The 21753-nt window shown below is 33.3% G+C and overlaps 1 protein-coding gene across 4 annotated transcripts in view; it reads right to left on the bottom strand.

Annotated features, from left to right (window-relative positions):
• Nucleotides 1-21753, bottom strand: part of PHLDB2 (pleckstrin homology like domain family B member 2) — a 138835-nt gene that overhangs the window by 60211 nt on the left and 56871 nt on the right. For 3 of the 4 annotated variants that reach the window (XM_051985267.1, XM_051985268.1, XM_051985270.1), the window contains exons 6-9: nucleotides 11238-11366; nucleotides 5203-5358; nucleotides 2680-2790; nucleotides 1228-1317 (exon numbers count right to left, since the gene is read on the bottom strand). In XM_051985267.1, the coding sequence (XP_051841227.1) occupies nucleotides 1228-1317; nucleotides 2680-2790; nucleotides 5203-5358; nucleotides 11238-11366 (486 nt within the window). The remainder of the gene's footprint in view (nucleotides 1-1227; nucleotides 1318-2679; nucleotides 2791-5202; nucleotides 5359-11237; nucleotides 11367-21753) is intronic. The other variant, XM_051985269.1, reaches the window with a different exon arrangement.

Below are 21753 nucleotides of genomic sequence, written 5' to 3'. Positions count from 1 at the left end.
ATGTGAAAATTATAATATTAATCTGAACGATAGAACTCTTATGGCTTACATATGCTAGTCCCTAGCCCTATTTTCTTTTAAGTGACTTTAAAATTAGCAAGTTTTCCAGTGTTCCATGTTAAAATGTGAAGTCTTCATATGTCAAAATCTGTAGGCTTTTTCAGTCTTTTTTTTTAATTTCCAAACTGTGCAATGTATATTATATTGATGATTTTAATGTTTAAATAACAGGTAACTCCTGATTATTGAGAATAATGAATCTCTTAAAGTATTCCCATGTATTCAAATCCACACTATTAGAAGTTATAATTATTTGGTAATTGTTTCCACCTCAAATAGAAATATGTGTGTGTGTGTGTGTGTGTGTGTGTATGTATGTGTGTGCGTGTGTGTAGATAGATAGAGAGAGAGAGAGTGGATTTGAATCATGCAACTACTTCAAATAATTTATTATTTGCTTTTATCAGCAGCACTATTCCTAATAAATTTTGAGCTTGGGTCAACTGCAAAGTAATTTAATGTTGGTGTGCATTTGTTCAATTTCTACCAAAAAAAATTTGGAAGGGAAAGGGTTAAAAAAGGATTTTAACTATAAGAATTAGAAAGGGATATTTATCTTGAGATGTATAGGAGATATCTTGAGAAAGAGAGGAGAGGGAAGATGGGAAAAAGAGAGGGAAAGAAAAGAGGAAGGGATGGAGGGAGAGAAAAGAAAAGAGAAAAGAAAAACAGGAGGGGTGGGATGTACTGGATATGGGAAGTGGAATGGAGATGGGGAAACAAGTATTGAAACCAGATCAGAGAAACACTTAAGGAACTGACATTTTAAGTGTGTTTCTTTCCCTTCTCAGCCAGAAAATCAAATCAAGAAAGAAGAGACAGAATCTGAGCACTAAAAACACACCAATATTGATTGTGCCCTGAAATTCTAGGTTAATGCTATTCCCAAAATCAAATCAAATGTGGTTACTCAGAGAGGTTCAGTTTTTTTCATTGTGTATTAAAATAGATTTAGCATGTATCTTCTAGTTACCATTTAATATAAAAGATAATCACTGGAAAATTCTAAATTATGTAAGAAAAGAGGCTGACTACAGGTAGACCATAAAAACTTTTATGCCATTTCTTTTTCATTAAGCCTGTCTTTATCAAAACACAAGTGCCAAACATTTCCAAAAACTTAAAATTGAGAAAAATCCAAGTTCAAAGTAAGTGGACTCCGCTTACCTCTTTTAGACTATTGGGACTGACTGGAAACCCTTTTCCTCCAGAAAGGGTAGAATATTTTTTTTCCAAATTGCAAAGGTTCTCCTTTTCCTGTAAAATCACAAAATCCTGTTAAGCTTAGAGTACACCCTTAGAACTATGAAGTCAGTTAAGCTCATCTGTGGAAATCCTCCCTCACTCTCTTTTGAAGTCTTCTTTCTCATTTTTGGAGCAAAGAATTCTCTTTCATTTCTCCTGCTTTTTTTTTTTATCTCTGGTCTAGTCTCCAGAGACCTCCCTGTGAAAATGTCTAAATAATGACAGATTCTGGCTCAGCTAATTAGTCTTATATACTGGGTGTTCAAAAACTGTTAGTGCATTTTAAGCTATTAAAGCTTTAAACATTAATCTGTACCATAGAAATCTTGTAGTTACTATCTGCTGGTCCTCAGCCCTGTTTTTATCTAAGTAACATTAAAATTGACCAACAACATTTTCTAGTCTTCACACTCTTTAATAGCTTAAAATGGCATTAAGACTTTTGGGATATCCTGCATTAATCTACAACATGTAGTATTATATGATTACTCAATTAACTATTTCCAAATAACAATAAGGGTAATGATAATAATGCACATTTATATAGTACTTGAGGATTTAAAAAGTGACTGCTTTCCCTAAGATGAGGTATGAGAACACATCTCTCCCTGCTCCTTTCTGAAAATTAATTGGCTTACTGAGGTTTTTTTTTCTTATTTTCCTCTTTTAAAATATTCTTTGTCATAAAAGATTTGTGAAGCATTGGAGAGATAGAGAAGAAAATGTAGCTGATTTATGTAAATAAAACACATCAATAAAATTATAAACTTCCTCCCTCAAAACAATCTATGAGTTATGTCCTGCAAATTTTGTTCCTATTTTATAGATGAGGAAACTGAACTGAAGTCAAAAGAGGTTAAGTGATTTTTAAATGGTTGCACAGCTAGGAAATGACAGAGCAAGATCAAACTCAATACTTCTGACTCTAAGAACTATTCTTTTTATCTAGTAACTTCTATAATCATAATTCCTTTATTCAAAGGAATGACTATGATGAGAATTCAGACATACCAGTAAGGTAATGGAATGAATACATGTGTATAAGCTGGACTCCTAAGTCATGCCATTAACCTGACAAGATGGTTGAGTCAAACATAATCCCTGATGAGACAAAAGAAAATGTATCTGGCAGTGTTGTAAACAGATTACATTGAATGTTTGATAAAAACAAAGCTATGTAGCTAAATCTATAGATATGAAATCAATGTTTAAAATCTGAGGATTTAATACCTCAAAAATACCTCATCTTTAAAACATTAAAATATAGACAAAGTATTATTTACAAATATTTTGGGTTAAATGCAACCAAGGGAAAAATAAAAAGTAAAAGTAAAACCAAGAGACAATGTTCAGACAGCAAGAGATAGCACTTACTCTTTGTAGCATTAGTAATAAGTTATTTTTCTCTTTCACAAAATGATCTTGTTCCCTTTGAGCTTGCTGAACAATGTGACTGGCTTGTTTCTTTAATGCAGAAATTTTCTCCTAGTTGAAAAACAGATAATAATAAATAACAGATAACCTTTTTGTTGTTGTGTCATTTTTCATACATTTGATTCTTCACGACCTTATTTGGGGTTTTCTTGGCAGATAACCAGAGTGATTTATCATTTCCTTCTTCAGATTATTGTACAGATGAGGAAACTGAGGCAAAGTTAATTGACTTGCCCAATCTCACACAGCTAAGAAGTATTGGAGGCCAGATTTGAACTTAGGAAGATGAGTGTTCCTGACTCCAGGGCTAATACTGTGCTACCTAACTGCCTTAATATCTTTGATTAAGATAAAATAGATCCTAAAAGCATAGGTATAGCTCTAGAAGGGCCTTTAAAGTCATCTATTTCAACTCATTTACATCAAAGATGAATAAACAGGCCAAAGATCAAATAGGTGACTTGCCCAAAGTCACAGTTTATAGATCTGGAATTGGAACATCAGTTGTGTACTTCATATTTAATACTTTTACCACAGTACCATACTACCTCAGAAATTACTTTTAAAATTTAAAAAAAAATTAACATTCATTTCTTTTAACATTCATTTTATATTTTAACATTCTTTCTTAAAATTTTGAATTCCGAATTCTCTCCTTCCCTCCAAATCTTCCCCACTCATTGAGTCCTCAGAGATTGTAATGTAAAGATTCAATCTAGCACAAGAGAAAACTGCCTCTTAATTAGGAAAGATTATGGAACGTATTTGGTCTCCCAGGAATCTTACTTTACTTTATTTATTTATTAATGATGGACTCAAGGTTCCTTATGACAAAGGCAATGACATTTTCTCAATATGGCTTCAAATAATTATTCATCATTATTATTGTGATTCTGTGATCCTCCTAAAGTTATTATGAATTCTTCTTCTTTGAATATATGATAAAAACCATAACTAATAATTAGTAATCATTATAAAAGCAGCATTCAAAATATTTTATATCAAGGAGATTATGATTGCTTTTGTTTGATGAAGTCAATGGTGCTTGTGCTTTCTGTGATACTTTTCCCCCCAACTTTTTTTAAATTATTATAGCTTTTTATTAACAAAATATATACATAGCTCATTTTTTTCAACATTGACCCTTACAAAATCTTCTGTTCCAAATTTTCCCCTCCTTCCTCCCACCCCCTCTCCTAGAGGGCAGGTAGTCCAATACATGTTAAATATGTAAATTATATGGTAAATCCAATATATGTATCCATATTTATACAGTTATCTTGCTGCAAAAGAAAAATCTGATCTAGAAAGAAAAAAAAAAACTTCTGAGAAGGAAAACAAAAATGCAAGCAAACAATAACAGAAAGAGTGAAAATGTGTATGTTGTAATACACACTCAGTTCCTATTGTCCTCTCTCTGGGTGTAGATGACTCTTCATTACTGAATAATTGGAACTGGTTTGAATCAACTCATTGTTGAAGAGAGCCATGTTCATCAGAATTGATAGTCGTATGGTCTTGTTGTTGCCATATATAATGATCTCCTGTTTCTGCTCATTTCATTTAGCATCAGTTCATGTAAGTCTCTCCAAGCCTCTCTGAAATCATCCTTTTGGTCATTTCTTACAGAACAATAATATTCCATAACATTCATATACCACAATTTACCAACCATTCTCCAATTGATGGGCATCCATTCATTTTCCAGTTTCTAGCCATTACAAATAGGGCTGCCACAAACATTTTTTGTACATGTGGGTCCCTTTCCTTCTTTCAGCTCTCTTTGGGATATAAGCCCAGTAGAAACACTGCTGGGCCAAAGGATATGCACAGTTTGATAACTTTTTGGGCATAGTTCCAAATTGCTTTCCAGAATGGTTGGATTCCTTCACAGTTCCAGCAACAATGTATCAGTGTCCCAGTTTTCCCACATCCCCTCCATTCATCATTATCTTTCCTTGTCATCTTAACCAATCTGAGAGGTGTGTAATGGTATCTCAGAGTTGTCTTAATTTGCATTTCTCTAATCAATAGTGATTTAGAGCACCTTTTCATATGATAAGAAATAGTTTCAATTTCTTCATTTGAAAATTGCCTGTTCATATCTTTTGACCACTTATCAATTGGAGAATGGCTTGATTTCTTATAAATTTGAGTCAATTCTCTATATATTTTGGAAATGAGGCCTTTATCAGAACCTCTGAATGTAAAAATATTTTCCCAGTTTATTGCTTCCCTTCTAATCTTGTCTGCATTAGTTTTGTTTGTATAAAAACTTTTTAACTTAATTTGTGATCAATAATGATCTCTAGTTCTTCTCTGGTCACGAATTCCTTCCTTCTCCACAGGTCTGAGAGGTAAACTACCCTATGTTCTTCTAATTTATTTATAATGTCATTCTTTATGCCTAAATCATAAACTCATTTTGACCTTCCCCCAACTTTTAAAAGACATAATAGTTACCTTTCTATTAACAATGCTCCTTTGATATTCAGCTACTTCACGTAAGAGTTGTTGGGTCAGCTTTTCTTTCTCTTCATCTAATCGACTCTCATGTTCCAGCTGCTGAAATTCTAGATCTTCAAAGTGTTTGCTTTCTACATCCAATAGGTCAGCATCCTTTGAGGAAAAGAAATGGAGACAATTGCAAGAAACACCAGGATTGACTAGAGTCAATTTTAAGTTTACCAAGAGATAAAATCCTAGAAAGCAAATCCACTTTGCAACAAACTTTCAAATTACAAATTACTGACAATGGTCAGAATATAGTTTTTTTTTTTCCTTTTTGGAGAATTAATGCCCATTTGCAAGATAACAAATTGAGATTGCAACAAGTGATTTGTTGATTCTGCTTGTTTTTCCATCACATATTTTTTTCCATGATAGAATGGAGACAAGAAGAAAATATGAATTACAATGATTTATGTATTATGAACAGAATTCAATAAAAGGAATAATCATCTTTCTGGAAGGCCAAAAAAGTCATTTTCCAAATATAAAATCCAAGTTATAAACATTAGACATACTATAAAGAAATTTTTTTATGCTATTTACAAAGTCTTTTCTCAATAAAAAAAATTTGGGACAATTTGAGTGTAAATGAAGGTAGATCAAAAGAATGTGGAAAGCAATTTGTAGTAGGTTGGTAAGGATGAACAAGTTATTTTTCTCTATATATGGGTGTGGGCTTTTTAAATTTTCTCCATTTCTAAAGTTCTAGGCATTCTTCTAATACTTCCTTTTAAAAATGCAAAAATAGCACTCACAGTATTGGTTCAAAGCTCTATATAAGCATAATGGCTTATAAAGTTGGTTAAGAAGACAAGACACAAAATAAAAGAAAGTCATTCTGAAGATAGGTCTATTTATTCATTTATATTCATGTATACTTCTTTTTTGATAAGTCTCCAAATTTTTAATTCACAAAATTCTCACCTTGTTTATATATTTCTGTTTTTTTCCATGACAATTTGCAAAGAAATTGAATGATTAGGACCCAAATTTGCTATTCCCAAAGAATATCAAGATATATAAATTGGTCATTTTAAAATAAAAAATAGGCAGTTAAAATGTCAGTTTAATGGATAGCAGAAACTTGATTTAGGAATGGATGATATAGGGATAAAAAGTTTTCAAGTTTTCAACTTCAGACAAATAAATTGTGGTATTTATACAAGGGAAGTTTATCCTACTTCATCAGAACAGGTTGATGACCAAGGCCTGCCATGTTATCCCCAAAAAGAGGTATATAATTCACAGAACCACTAGTTAATAATTCATTTATGGGGGAGATGTTTAAATCATTTTGTGAAAATAAGAATCTACTATGTTAGAATAGCTGCATCCAAAACTACAATCTTGTTTGAGATTTTTTCTGAGGGTGTCTGACGTAAGAGTTTATCAAAGTAGGAAATGGTAAAAATAAATGTTGATATAATTTGTGCTGCAAATGAAAGCAATTTGCCTGACAATTTAAAATGAGAGGCAGTGTTGTGTAATTAATAGAATACTAAATTACATTTCAGGAAGACCTGGATTTGAAACTTGCCTTCAAGACGCTATGTTATAAATCATGTCTCTATGCCCCAATTCATTCATCTATATAATGAGGGAATTAGACTCAATGGTTTATGAGGCCCCTTCAAGAGTCTATGCTCCTATATTAAAAGGATTTTTTTTTCTTTTGGTGAGGCAATTGGGATTAAATGATTTGCCTAGTGTCATAGAGCTTTTAAGTTTCAAGATTCTGAAACTGCATTTGATCTCAGGTCCTCTTGAGTAAAGGGCTGGTGTTTTATCCATTGCACTATGTGCCACAAGGAATTAATTTTTAAAAAGAAATGGAAATTGAGGCAGGAGTAACTTAATTTAGCAATTTGTACTGTGTCCCAAGAAAGCTACAATTAAATTATAAATTTTAGTTAAATAACAATCATAGAATGACAGATTTAGAAATGGAAAAAATCTAGTTCAATGCTTTTGCTTTATATTTGAGAAAACTAAAGTCTTCTCTAAAGTATTATAGAGTAAGCAAAGGAGTTAGAATTTCTCCTGACCCCAAATTGAATGCTCCTTCCAAGTCTCACTGAAATGCAATGGTACTCAGAGGCAGCTAGATGGTGCAGTGGGCTGTCCTGATTAGCACTATCTCTGATGTCAGGAGATCCTGAGTTCAATTCCAATCTCAGATACTTAAACTTCCTAGCTATGTGAACCTAGGCAAATCACTTAACCCCAATTGCTTCAACAAAAACAAAGCAAAAAAAAAAAAACAAAAAACAAAACAAACAAAAAAAAAAAACCAACAACAACAACAACAACAACAACAACAACAACAAAAAACCTAAAGGGCAGCTTAAAGGCCATTTGGAGCAACTCTTTCATCTTATACTTGAAGAAATGGAGGTCCAGAAATGTTAAGTGACATGGCTACATAGTTAGTAGATAGCTAAAGTGGGATTTGTACTACCCCAGTTCATGCTTCGACCTTCACATTCTCCTTTCACCAAATCAAAGAACTTTAGAGCTCAAAAGTACTTCAGCCATTAGCTAGTAGAATCCTTAATTTACATATAGAGGTACTGAGGTTCAAAGGGAAGAAGTGACATAGTTGTTGTTGGACAGTTAGATGGTGGTTATATGGGAAGTCCAAATTCCTAGTCAAGTGCTCTTTTTAATTTCATATCTCTAGATAATGAATGTATGTATGTGAGTGTGTATATATATATAAAATGATAGTAAAAGAGGCCAGAATCTTCTACTAAGCCAAATATCCACCAGAGAGAAGAAGTAAACTTTTTGACAATTTCAGGAATTCTTCTGTTAGGTACCACTATTCAGCAATTGTGGGAATTATACTACTTCCTTTGCTATTTCATCCATATCTTAATGATGGGGTCTTTTTTGTCATGGAAAAACTTCATCAGAGTTTCCATATCCACTACCATAGCAACCACAAGCCATTAAACCACTTATTTTTGGCCAATTTCAACTGGATCTATGTCAATAATTTTGAAGTGAAAGGTCTTGGATTCTTAGTGACTTGGATACATAAATTGTATGCATATCATCATAATAATCTCTAAATTTCAGCTAAGATTTCTAAAAATAAAAGAAAGGGAGGGAGGGAGAAGAGGAGAGAGAGAAAAAGAGAGAGAGAGAGAGAGAGAAAGAAAGAGAGAGAGAGAGAGAGAGAGAGAGAGAGAGAAAGAGAGGGAGGAAAGGAAGGGAGTGAGGAGAAAAAGAAGGGCCAATAATAGGCCCTCAAGGAGGGTTATTACTTCATCTTAAAACAACTTTATCAAAATATTACTATCATTGTACTAAAGTTAGTGGTGCCAAAAATAATGTCAAAGTGGATGGTGTTCTGAATTTAGGAAGATTTGTTTTCCTGAGTTCAAATCCACTGTCAGATAATTAATAGTTGTGTGACCCTGGGCAAGTCATTTAACCCTGTTTGCCTTAATTTTCTCATCTGTAAAATGAGCTGGAGAAGAAAATGGCAAACCACACCAATATCTTTGCCAAGAAAATTCCAAATGGGGTCACGAAGAGTCAGACATGACTGGAAAATGACTGAATACCAATAAAACACAAGTTAACTTTACTGAATCTATGGTTAACTTAATAAAGTCCCTGAGTAAAAAGATTTTATTTTAGGAGCATTTTGAAAGTGTTTGAAGTTTAAAGGGAAAAGAGGTTGAAGTCTCTAGCATAAATGAATTATCACAAAATGAGCTAAGCTACTGATTAAGTTAAAGAGGTTGGTAAATGGTGGACTGACTCTAGGAGGATAACAAGATTAAAACAACCCTTGAAATAGATTTATCACATCTATGTCAGTTATCTTTCAGAGAAAGGGCTTTTATGTCAAGAGTTTCACATTGTTTCTTTGTGGGAAAGGAAAGGAAGGGAGTCCTGGACTTTGTATGATACAGAGTTAGGTCATCTGCATTCACTTCCTTTCTGTTTGTAATCAAGATCCCTGAGAACACTTGAAAAAACGTTATGAGACATTGCATAGAGCCTAGAATAAAAGGAGCAGTATTTATGTCAACTCTGTGTTGACATAATATTAATAGACTTGATAAAGTATTATATTGATAAAGAATATTAATGGACTTGATAAAGTATTATTTGAAACCAATGTTCATGTAAAATAAGAAAACAACTAGGTCATGGGATGAACAGAATAAGAAATTAAAGGAAAGAGTAAGTAAAAGATACACAGTCATATATATTTACTGATCTTAAACAAGGAATCCCAAGTTCCATGCCAGAATTGTCAGTATATATAATCTTGAAAAATAAACATTTTTGAGAAGAATGGATAATCAGAAATAAGTTTCCCAAATCATTTTTTTAAATTAAAAAAGGAATTAAGAGTCTTAACTAGCAGATAAATAGAGCAAAGTACTTTCAAAAATCTTATTTTCTATGGTTTAGGCATGCGCGCATGCGCACGTGTGTGTGTGTGTTGTGTGTGTGTGTGTGTGTGTATAACACAACTTTGCCTCTAGAATTATGGTACTGACACATCAGCAAAGTTTCAGTTTATTGGATTATATCCAGCTTTCCACAATAATTGACTAAAGGAGGGCAATTTAATTTTTGAATCTATTTGGAATAACACTAGTTAAAGCAGTAGATACTATGATCTTTATTCAGCATTCAAGTTATTTGAAATGAATGCCTTTTAAAAAATCAGGAAGCTCAATTGTAATATTAAATTACATTTCTGTTAAAGATTTCTTTATCCTGAGATTCTAAGAGGTAAATGATTTAAATTAATGATAAAAGTTCGCACATTGTTAAAAAAAAAAAAAAGTCTTTTAAGGAATTTCTCAATAGCTGCTGTCTTACAATGGCTCACTTTTTAACTTTCTAAAGAGAGAAAAATGTGATACAATGAATAAACTAGCTTTATTTTTCACTCATTAATGGCTACTCTTCTGGGGCTAAATCTCTTTATATCATAATTTTGCTTTCAAGACAATGTATTTCTCCAATATTTTAATTCAATTTGTTCTTTATGGAGAACAAAATCTGGCGTTCATGTTGCAACAAAACTTTATATTTTGGGATCACATTTATGAAAATGGGTGGGCATCTAATTTCATTTTCATCTATAGGAAATCAGCAAGACGTTTGAGAACCAGTCTCATCTTTTCCTTGTTTTCTTAGCACTTAAACACAGTGTCTGGCACAGAATAAGAATTTAAAAAATAAACCAAAAAATGAATGAACACTGGGACAATATAGTATTCATGGAATCAAGTTTTAGCTGATACAAGTTAGACTAGACATTTCTATGGTGCAATAAGGTTTTTTCAAGCAATAATAGCTAATGGTACAATTTGAGGGCACTGAATAATACTGTGTACCCTGGTATGTGGCTTAGATAATAATGATTTCAGTGTGATGTCACTAGAAAGCTGAAAGAAAAGAAATAAACATCAAAACAGGTGAAAGATAAGCAGTCTGAAAAATGGCTACTTTGGGGATAGATTACAAAGCAAGCTTAGAAAAACATTAAACAGCCAACATAGCAAACAGCAATCACTACATAGCAAATAGGAAATCCAGGGGAACAGTGTCAATTATTAATGCTAGCTAATTTCAGTGCTGGAATGTCAGATATCAGTTACAATTCCTGAACAACTGTGAATGTAGATTCAACCAATTGTCTCAGCTTTACTATACTTTTGCCGTCTAAACTAAGACACTAAGCAAAATTTTTTTTGGGGGGTGGGACACGGGGAGGAGATGAGAAGTGGAGAATCATGAGTGTTTCATGATTTTCATTTTGGCTCCTTAAAAGCTCTATTTCCATGGTCACCATGCACTTCAATGATGTATTCATTAAACCAGCAGACAGCTAAGGACATGTTTTGTACTATGATTAAATGAGTGAGAGGAAATTGGACACTTAAAAAAAAACAAAAAGAAAAAGGAAAATTTGAAAAAAATTAAGTGGTGCATTCCTGTTTGCTACTGACCCTCTTCAGTTGCTGCTGTAACTGTTCCCTCATGGACTCAGGGCAATTGTCAAGCTGGGTCTTCTGCTCGGAGTATATTTCCTGCAGCCTCTCTAGTTTTTCCCTCTCAGCATCAAGCTTTACCTTCTCCTGAAGTTCAGAAAATAGAAGAATAGAATTACCTTAAACCCCCAACCAGGATTGAGCAATCATTACCGGTGTGGATGACAAATAAAAAAGATGAGCCAGACAGCTTGTGGGAGTAGAAACAGACTGTTGTATTAGTCACTGGGACAAAGCAGCAAAAAGGTAACTACAAGGTGGGATCATACACCTTTGATTCAGTTGTTCCTTCATTCCTATATTTAACAATCTGATTAGCAGTAGTCCCATCCACCCCCTTCCTTTCCTTACCTCCTCCTTTCTGCTGCCCATCTTTAAAAAAGGAAGTGGTAACAATAAACAAATTAGTCTATAGTCAGTCAACAAAAAAATCCCACAAAAAAGGAAGACAAAATAAATAAAGCAACTTTGCAGAGAACCACCTACCTATGTGTTCCAGGCTTAAAAGACAAAGGAATTTATACCACATTCCTGATTGAAATTGAATTCTCTCAGGAAACAAGCAGCACATTCTCTTGGTCTAAGATGTGTACTTTTAGAAGTTCTGTGAATTTGTTAATGCCACTTGTGTATCATTCAAAAAATTATTCATTTTTTAAGTTAAAAGCTTGAAATAGTTCAAAGCAAGTTTCCAGACCCAGCTTATGAGAAAAAAAAAAAGTGATTTTCTGGGGGCTCATGCAAAGACTTTAAAGCTAGAAAACCATAGAGATAATTTGGTTCATGGGGGTCTCAGCCTGGGGTCAATCAACTTGCTTTAAAAAAAAAAGTATTCTGATAACTACATTTCAATAGAGTTGGTTTCTTTGGTAAGTTTACATATTTTATTCTAAGAAAGTGGTTCATAGGCTCCACCTATAGCCAAAGAGGTAGATGATACAATAAAAGTTAAAAAAAAAAATCCCTCATCTAATTAAATATCTTCATTTTAAAGATGAATAAACTCAGCCCCAGTAATGAGAAGTGACTTGCCCAAGCTCAAACTTCGATAACAGGTAATCAGGAGCAGAGCAAGGATTTGAAAGCAAGCATTTCAATTCCAAATTCAAACCTGTTTCCCCCTCAGCAGTTACCTGAGTCAAGTGGCAAGAGAACTAGTGGAAAATATTAGTAGACAAATTAATTTCTGTTACTTTTCTGTGAGACTAGAAAGGTAAGAAATCAGATAGCATCCACATCAGAAGACAGAAAAGTGAAAGTGTGAGATTGACTATGAAGGTAGAGGTGACTCAAAAAATGATGGTGCTATCAAACATCAGAAAGACAACCGTTAAAAGAAAAGGCAATTATAATTTTGTCTTTGTGACTGGCATATAGTAAACAAGTAAATGTTGAATGAATTGATTAGAATGAATAATCTTTGTTGGTTGTAGTTCTTCATTTTCAAAGAGGACCAAAATGACATCACTATATTAGAATTGAGTTACATTGTGTCTGATTGTGGCTGATCAGATACAAGATAAGAATGCTTTGCCACAGGTTGGACACAAATAGTCCTTATGAACATATGGGTTAGATTCTTTAACTTTGCACATCTCACGTTTCTTCTGAGTTAATTCAATTATGCTTTGCTTATAGAACACAGTATCTTCCCTGATGAGGGCACGCCATGCTAGGCAATCTTGTGCCAATGTTACTTATGTCATATAATCAATTCTAAACTTTTAAAGAGAGACCTTGAGAGTGTCTTTGTATCGCTTTTTCTGATTACCTTGTGACCACTTGTCCTATGTGAGTTCCTCATAAAATAATCTTTTCGGCAAGTATACATTTGTGATTTGAACAATGTGGTCAGCCTAGCAGAGTTGTGCTCTCTGCAGTAGAGTTGAAATGTCTGGCAGTTTTAATTTGAGAAGGGACCTCAAAGTCTGGTACTTCATCCTGCCAGGTGATCGTCATAATCTTCCTAAGACAATTCAAATGAAAGTGATTCAGTTTTCTGGCATGGCACATATATACATACTGTACAGGTTTCACAGGTATACAACAATGAAGTCTGCACAATGGCTCTGTAGATCTTCAGCTTGGTAATCAGTCTAATACCTTTCCTTTCCCATTCTTTCAGAGCCTCCCAAACAAAGCAATGCATATATCAATTATCCCTGGAAATTAATTATTGAATATATGATATTTGTGTCAGATCCCATCATAATTACTCAGAAATTATTATTATTTTTCCTTCCCTTATACCTTATACCTTTCAAAAGAATGAGGAGAATAAAAGATGATAGGAAAAACATCACTTTAACTCATCTCATCCTAACCATACTTGATATGGAATGATGTTGCCTTTAATTGATACCACTAATAATAACCTTTTTGAGAAATGGGGGAAAGAAACCACTTGCAGTGTACTGGTATTTGCCTTGAACTCTTTACCCCTATTAAGTACAACCAACCAATACTGAAGCATCTTGGATTTCTCAGTATTACTCTTGATCTCATTCTTAGTGTCAGAAGCACTCAAAGCATCATTAGCACTAAAGGAAGCAGAGCTAACAAAACAATTACCAATTTACCTTTCTTGTGTTTCATTTTCTCTGAAAATAAGGAAAGATAATAGTCACAGGATGTCCCAAAAGTCTTAGTGATTTTTTTTTTAGTTTTAATAACTTAAACACTTAAAAACTCTGATAACTTAAAACTTCTCAAACTTTAAGAAGTTTACAATTGCACTGAGACTGGGGATGCTGTATAAAGGATCACACTCGAAGATATCACTATAAGAAGAATCCCCTTACTGAAATTCTTTTGTTCAAATTATCTTTATTATACTTGAAGAAAATTTTCTAGCTTTAAAAGAAAATGTTGTTATAGTTTAGAGCCACAATGATATTAATAAGGATAAGAACAGTGACTGAATTAGTGATCATGGTATCAGGCCATCCTGGGTGAGAAAATATTCTTTCCCAACTTAGGTTAAAAATTTTCTATAATTCAGAGGTTTCTGAGGATACTGAAATGAATGACTCACTCTAAGTAACAAATTCAATACATGCTAGTCAGGACTTGAACCCGGGACTTTATGGTTCTAAGACTAATTTGTTATCCATGGTAACACTGCTTCTCTTAATAATAGGATATTTTTGAAATTTATATTTGTTTTTTTGCAGCACTTCCTTTTTAAATTTCTTACACACACACACACACACACACACACACACACACACAACCTTGGAGTTTGTTTTTTAATTAAAGGGAAAATATAGTCAGAAATTTCTACAAAGTGTTTTTGGTTTTTGTTTATTTTTACAAATTCAGACTTCAAAGTCCAATCAGTAACTATGACATCTTCAAAGAATAACTGATGCCATTTTTCTCCAAACAACTTTTTTGGTCTTATGTGAGAAATTCCCAATTCTTCAAGCATTAAGAAATAGAATAACCTTCACCAGACTTGATAGCATTTCTCTTTTCCATTTTCTAAATCTTTTTTTAAACCATAAAATATGATATTTATGTCAGATCCCATCACAATTACCCAGAAATTACTATTTTTTCCTTCCCTTATACCTGCCTGCTATGCCCCCACATAAATTGCTTTAGGGACTGATCTGTATATGTCAAATAATTCTAAAAATTAGAATGAGAAATTTACCACATTGGTTTTCTATTTCCTTCTTGATAAAAAGGTAGTTTTGTTTACCCTGTCTACATAGCCACATTTTGGATTTAAGACTGATTGATTAAAGACAAGACAATAAATAGTGGATACTCAAAACTCCATTTTTGCAGAAATCAAACAAGAGAATTCTAACTCCTGGAAATTGAGGTTTTTCAGTCTTAAGTGGGTCTGGGAACTAAATCTTAACATACAGATTCCAAGGAAAACTGCCTTGTAGTATTCTGCATAAATACTAAATTTTACCTACAAAACTATCTATGCTCCTATGTAATTTAATGATGCCTGTGACTTCTACTGTCGAAGACAGATAGAAACATTTATTCACCTAGAAATGTTAATTCCACAGTACAAGTTGGTTTCAAGTTTTGACTTTTCAGATTGCAACTTTAAAAAAAATTTTTTAAAGATAACAGACTTTCTGGCCTTGTATCTAGGATAAAATGTCATTTACTCTTTCCTTGCCATTTGCCATTCTTTAAGACCATCACCTGCCCTACCCTAATAGCAGATAGATTTCATCTAATAATTTATCTCTATTTACATCTATTATTAACATCTTATTGTCATGCTTATTTTTGACAGAAAGGCAAAAATGATAGAGAAAGGTTAATCCACCATAGATTTTAGTTCAAGCATCAAAGAAGTAGTATTTTTTTAGTTTAAACCTTTATTCAGTCATTTAAAAAGCAACACTACTTAAAATGCATAGTTGTCTTGGTTTGCAAATAAATTATTGTAGCTATCAAAAACACCTTCATAACTTAGAGAACACAGCATGATGCTAGCAACTAAAAACAAATAGACAAAAAACTATAGTAAATAAAAAGAATACCTTATATCTACATAGTGGCTTCTTTCTAAGAAGATTCAAGGCCTTTGCAGTTGCAGACAAAGGGGTAGCTAAGAGAAGAAAGAAAGCAGGTACCATAGTCCCTATTTGTGGCTTCACTCGATAAAGCTCAGCCAAAGCAATAGGCTACAGAAGAATGCAAAGAGGAGAAGTAGGATCAGAACAGAGAATGAATAACAGGTGGACAGCTGCCCAACTTACAGAAGAAGGAATATCACTCTAAGAAACCACTCAGGTACAGACTCTGAGCCAATAAGAAAATAATACTTCTCTCTTCTATTTATAGTTCAGGAAGTTCTTGCAGTTGTGAAGCTCAGTTTAAACAGGTGATTAGAGAAGGAAGTATCATTTTCCATATGAGAGGTAAAACAGATTAACTTTTGAGATTTATGGTCTTTGATTGTTTTTTTTTAAACAACATAAGATGCTAAAATTAGCTTTTGAAAACTGGAAACAAATAAAAACATCTATTCTAACTCTGGAGGAAAAGGCATTTGGGCAGAGGTCATTTTCCTGGAAATGAATACCATTTCCATTGCTTTACTCTCCAGCCTTTTCTTCCTTTTAAAAAAATGCATCTTTACACACATTAAAAAAGATTTTCATTATGTAAAATATAACCAAAAAATCACTACATGAAACTATAAAATACTATTGCATAGCTTACAGTTTATTTTTAGAGTATAAATTATCTATGTTATTTTTAAAGCTATTCTTTTTCTGTATTACCTTCTGAAATTTCTTTTATTGTCTTCTGTTTATTTTCTTTAAAATGCTTCAATGCCCTCCTTTTCTTTTCTTTTTGGGAAGAGGCAGTATTTTGCCAACCCTCTCTACCTCCATTCCCATAAAGAAAAGAAAAAACCAGAAAACATAACCCTTCTAACCAATGTGCACAGTCAAATAAAACAAACCCCCATGCTGGTCACATATAAAAGCATATGTCCTACACTTTAACTAACTCTGTCACCTGTCTTATAAGGCATTAGAAATCTAATGATTTAAGTGTTTGTTTATTCTCAATCTCCAAAATCCTCAGCTTTTTGTTTTGTTTTGATAGCATCTTAAAATTTCTTAGGGAAGATGTGGAAAGGCCTATAAGCTGTACTGGCTTCTTCAAGATATAATACTTTCCATGGCCATTCATTTTCTGGTTAGATTAAAAAAAAAAAGATTCAAGTGTTATGAACTGATAATTATTGTTGTTTGGTCACTGCCAGTTGTTTCTGTCTCTTTGAGACCTCTTTTGGGATTTTCTTGAGAAAGATACTACTACTAGAATGGGTTGTTGCCGTTTTAGCTCTAGCTCATTTTACAGATAAGGCAACTGAGGCAACCAGGGTTAAAGTGATTTGTCCAGGATCCCACAACTTGAAAGTGTCTGAGGATAAAGTTGAATTCAGGAAAATGATTCTTCCTCCTTTTTCAGGCCTAATACTCTATCTATTGTACCACTTCACTGGCCCAAACTAGTAATAGCTACATTTAATTTTGTCTGAGAAAATAAGTGCTGCATTTTCAGCACTGCAGTATTTCAACACCCATCTGCTCCCCTGTTTCTAAATTGCTACTTTCCCTAGCCTCTCTACATCACAGTCATTTTTCTTAGTTTTGATGAATAAAAGTCCTATGTTTTTTTTTTCTTCATAGCATAATGCTTGTCATATAACTAGATAATTAATAAATTTGTTTGCTGATTGAGTCATTGACAGGGAAGTTGGATGTGTCATTCCCAAGCATGCTGTAATATCCCAATAGTTGTAAATGTTAACCTGGTACTTCCTAAATTTCTAGCAAAACCTCAGAACCTCAACTTCTATCCTAAAGATATTGGTGAAACCATCAATACAACTTTACAGAATTTCAAACAACCTACATGTGCATTTCTCTTTGATGACTCAACAAGAATTTATTATGTGCTTATTATTTGCTGGGCATCATGTTAAGCAATAGAAATACAAACAAAAGCAAAACAAAGCCAAGAACCATAAACCAAAACCAAAAATCTCATCCCTGCTCTCATTCTAATAGATTAGAATGTGTATATATTTCCAGGTACACACAAGAAATACAGAAAAAGTATAAGAGTAATCAGAAAAAGAAAGGCACTAGTGGCCACAGGGACTAAGGAAAGGCTTCTTGGAGAAGGCTGTATCTGAATCAAGTTTCTATCTACTTAAAACTCCTTCAGAGCTCTTACAATATCTGAAGTGGAGATATAGAGACCAGAGGGGGAGATCTTTGGAGAAAATTGAATGAAGGCAGAAAGGGGTATACTTTTTTTTTGTGATAATGGGAACCTATACAAAAACTGACCATGTATTAGAGCATAAAAACCTAAAAATGAAATGCAGAAATAGCAAATGCATTTTTTCAGATGATGCAATAAAAGGCCAGAGGAAAATAGACCAAAAATTTATTGAAAACTAAATAATCTAATCCTAAAGAATGAATGGGTGAAACAACAAATCATAGACACAATCAATAACTTCGTCTAAGAGAATAGCAATAATGAGACAAAATGCTAAAATTTGTTGGATGTAGCCAAAGCAGTTATTAGGGGAAATTTTATATCTCTAGATGCTTACTTGCATAAAATAGAGAAAGAAAAAAATCAATGAATTGGGCTTATAACTAAAAAAGCTTTTAAAAAAAGAACAAATTAAAAACCTTCAATTAAATACCAAATTTGAAATTTTGAAAATAAAAGGGGAGATTAATAAAAATTGAAAGTAAGAAAACTATTGAATTAATAAATAAAACTGAGTTGGTTTTATGAAAAAAAAAAAACTAACAAAATAGGTAAATCTTTAATTAATTTGATTAGAAAAAGGAAAGAGGGGAAATAAGTTCTGTCATTGGTTTAACTTACTCCATTTCCTGAAAGAAAATATTGGTTAATAGATAAGCCTCCTACCCTTTGAGAGATTGTATCTGGAAGAATATGACAAATCTCATAGGATTTCTCCAAGGACAAGGGAATTCTCGAGTCTCAGTCATTCTAAATCTAAGCCTCCTTTCATGAGTATACATTTCTTGTTCAGAATAGCCTTTCAAACAACATTACACAAGAAAGAAGAAAAAAGGAGGCTGATTGATGCCTAATGATTAAAAGGAGAAATAACAAGAATTCCAAAAAATGAAGGACAAACTTATGATATACTTCCAGGTACTACGAAGAAACAAGTATAGGGAACCATGGCATCAGAGAATTGGAGCATCCTGTTACATATAGATGATGATGATGGACATGGTGATATGTTTGCTTCCATGATAAACATTTTATCATGCTACTTAACCAAGTTGCATCTGTGACTAGTTAGCACTGGACACTGGTTTTCACTGGTACTTTAGTAAATCATAAATATATCCTTGGAATATAAAAAGTTCTATGAATGTCTTTGCCAATTTTCAACCAAGAAAGGAAAGACAGTGAAAAGAAGGATGAAAGTTGGTGTTTATAAATAAGTGTGTGTGTGTATGTTTAATATGTATGTGTCTCATATATACACAAAATACCTATCACACAGCATTCATATGTAATAACTTGCATACATATGGGATGATAAAGAATTGGAAGAAGCTTTAGAGTATAAACAAAAGTGCACAAGCAGATGATGGGTCTTGGATCTGCCATTAATAGGGGCTTAATGCCTTTCATTTATTATAATAATGTATGATTTTGACGTGGTACAATGGATAGAGCACCAGGCCTAGAATTAGGAGTTCAAATCTGTAATCCTGAGGAATTCACTTCACCCAGTTTGCCTCAGTTTCCTTATCTGTTAAATGATCTGGAGAAGGAAATTTAGTATCTTTGTCAAGAAAAGCCCAAATGGGGTCATACAGGGTCATGATTTACAAAAATGTGATTTATAAAACATGCTATCATATTTAATCCTTACAACAATTAACTTGAGGAAAATCATTCGACTTTTTTGGGCCTAAGTTAGCTTATTTGTAAGATGAAGGGAAACTAGAGTAAGTAATCTCTGATCTTTTCCAGATCTCTAGTATTACACAATTTACATAAATTTATACAATACACACTTGCTTATTGTATAATATATGAACATAATGCATATATATTAGATTATTTATTTATATGCTTATTTATAGATTATTTATGTATAAGCTTGTTTATATATGTATGTACATATATACCTGCCCAATCGATATTTGATTTAATTCAACAATAAGAATTTACATGGGTTGCAAAAGACTCGTCTTTTTAAAAAAATCGTATCTGGTGAAGTAGAAGTGAAAATATTATCATCTTTTTACACATAAGGAAACTGGGTCCCAAAGAGGTTAGATGAACTGGTCAGTGGTCACTTAGTAAGTAGCAGAGCTGGGATTGAAACCCAGGTTTCCCCTGACTCCAACTTCTGTACTCTTTCTATGGCCTCTCTAAATTATTATTTAGTATTTATTTAGTCCTTTATGATTTTGATATTAACTGAAATTATGATAACAATAACATATTTAGTATCTTCATTATATAAGGCACTGCTAGTGCTGGGGATATAGAGATTCATTACAATGTGAAGGATTTAATGAAGGAAAACAGGGAAGCACTTAACTGTGACACAAGGGAAGCAGAATGAGGTAAGTATAAAGGAGAGGAACAGGCAAAATTCTCTGGGAAAACTGAAGCAGAGAGCACATTCACCTGGCATGTGGAGACTGGTGCAGGGGTCAGCTGGGGGACTTCATGGAAGAGGCCAAAGTAGCATGAGTTTAGAGTGGAAGAAACCTCAGAGATCATTTAGTCCAATTGCTCATTTTCCAGATAAGAATATTGAAGTTCGAAGAGGTTAAGAGATCTGTTCAGGAGGATACAGGTAATAGTAAGCACTGAGATGAACTTAGAAAAAGAAAGATTTCAGCAGACAGAGAGAAAGAAAAAGAAATGGAAGATTCTGAGTAAATAAATATAGGTGGGAGAAAGAAGAACAATATCAGCTAACTGAAAGAGGTCCAAGTTTACTGGAACATAAGATTGTATAACAGGTAGAAATGTGAAATAAAGTAGACTAGAATGCACTCGTGAGATGTCCCAATTATCTTAGTGACAAAAGGGAATCCATGGAAGTTTTTTTTAAGTCAGAAAATGATAGCTATGTTTGTTGATTAGGAAGATGATTTTGGCAGCTATGTGAAGGATGGATTGGAGAGGGAAGAGAATACTTAGTAGGCAGGAGGTGATGAAGGTTTAATTTAGAGTGGTGGCAATGTGAGTGGAAAGAAGGGGCAATTGTAAGAGAAATTGCAGAGATAGAAAAGAGATATATTTTATAATTTTATATATATATTTTAAAATAGGAACAATGATTGGATGTTTTATGGTGATGATACATTTGGTTTGTCGATATTGAGTTTGAGATGCCATTCAGGTAAAGATAACTACATAAATATCGACACATCTTCATGTGCATGTACATACATATACATTAGTTATATTTTCTCTCCTCCAATCTAATTAGTACATAAACATTCTGATTATGGAGGGAGGGAAGAGAAGGGTGAGTATGTGAAAGAGAAAAAAGCCTACTTCCTCTGTCCCACTTTCTTCTAATGGCTATAAAGGTGAGCAGCACAAAGTGAAATAAATAAAGGCCCTGGATAATCATTACAAGGTAGTGGTTGGGTCCTTTTTCCTCCAGTTTGGGACCTATACTGCTTATGAGCAACCTTTTCCAGTGAAATCTCCAATCAGTGATTCAAGGAAGGGTACCTCTCACCTACTGACATGTTCCTTACTGGATTTTCACATTCCTCACTTAATATTGGGGAGTGTACTGAGGAACAACTTAACTATATTTGCCAAGATCAACTACCTACAATTGATCCCTCTATACTAAAACAAACACCCGTCTTTAAAACAAACGAAATTGAAAAATGAGACTCATAGTTGTGCAATTTCAAGTTCTAAAGGT

The sequence above is a fragment of the Antechinus flavipes genome, chromosome 3, assembly GCF_016432865.1.
Source record: "Antechinus flavipes isolate AdamAnt ecotype Samford, QLD, Australia chromosome 3, AdamAnt_v2, whole genome shotgun sequence".
Taxonomy (NCBI): Eukaryota; Metazoa; Chordata; class Mammalia; order Dasyuromorphia; family Dasyuridae; genus Antechinus; species Antechinus flavipes.
Note: the sequence above shows the minus strand (reverse complement) of the source record. Positions and strands in the feature narration are given on the sequence as shown.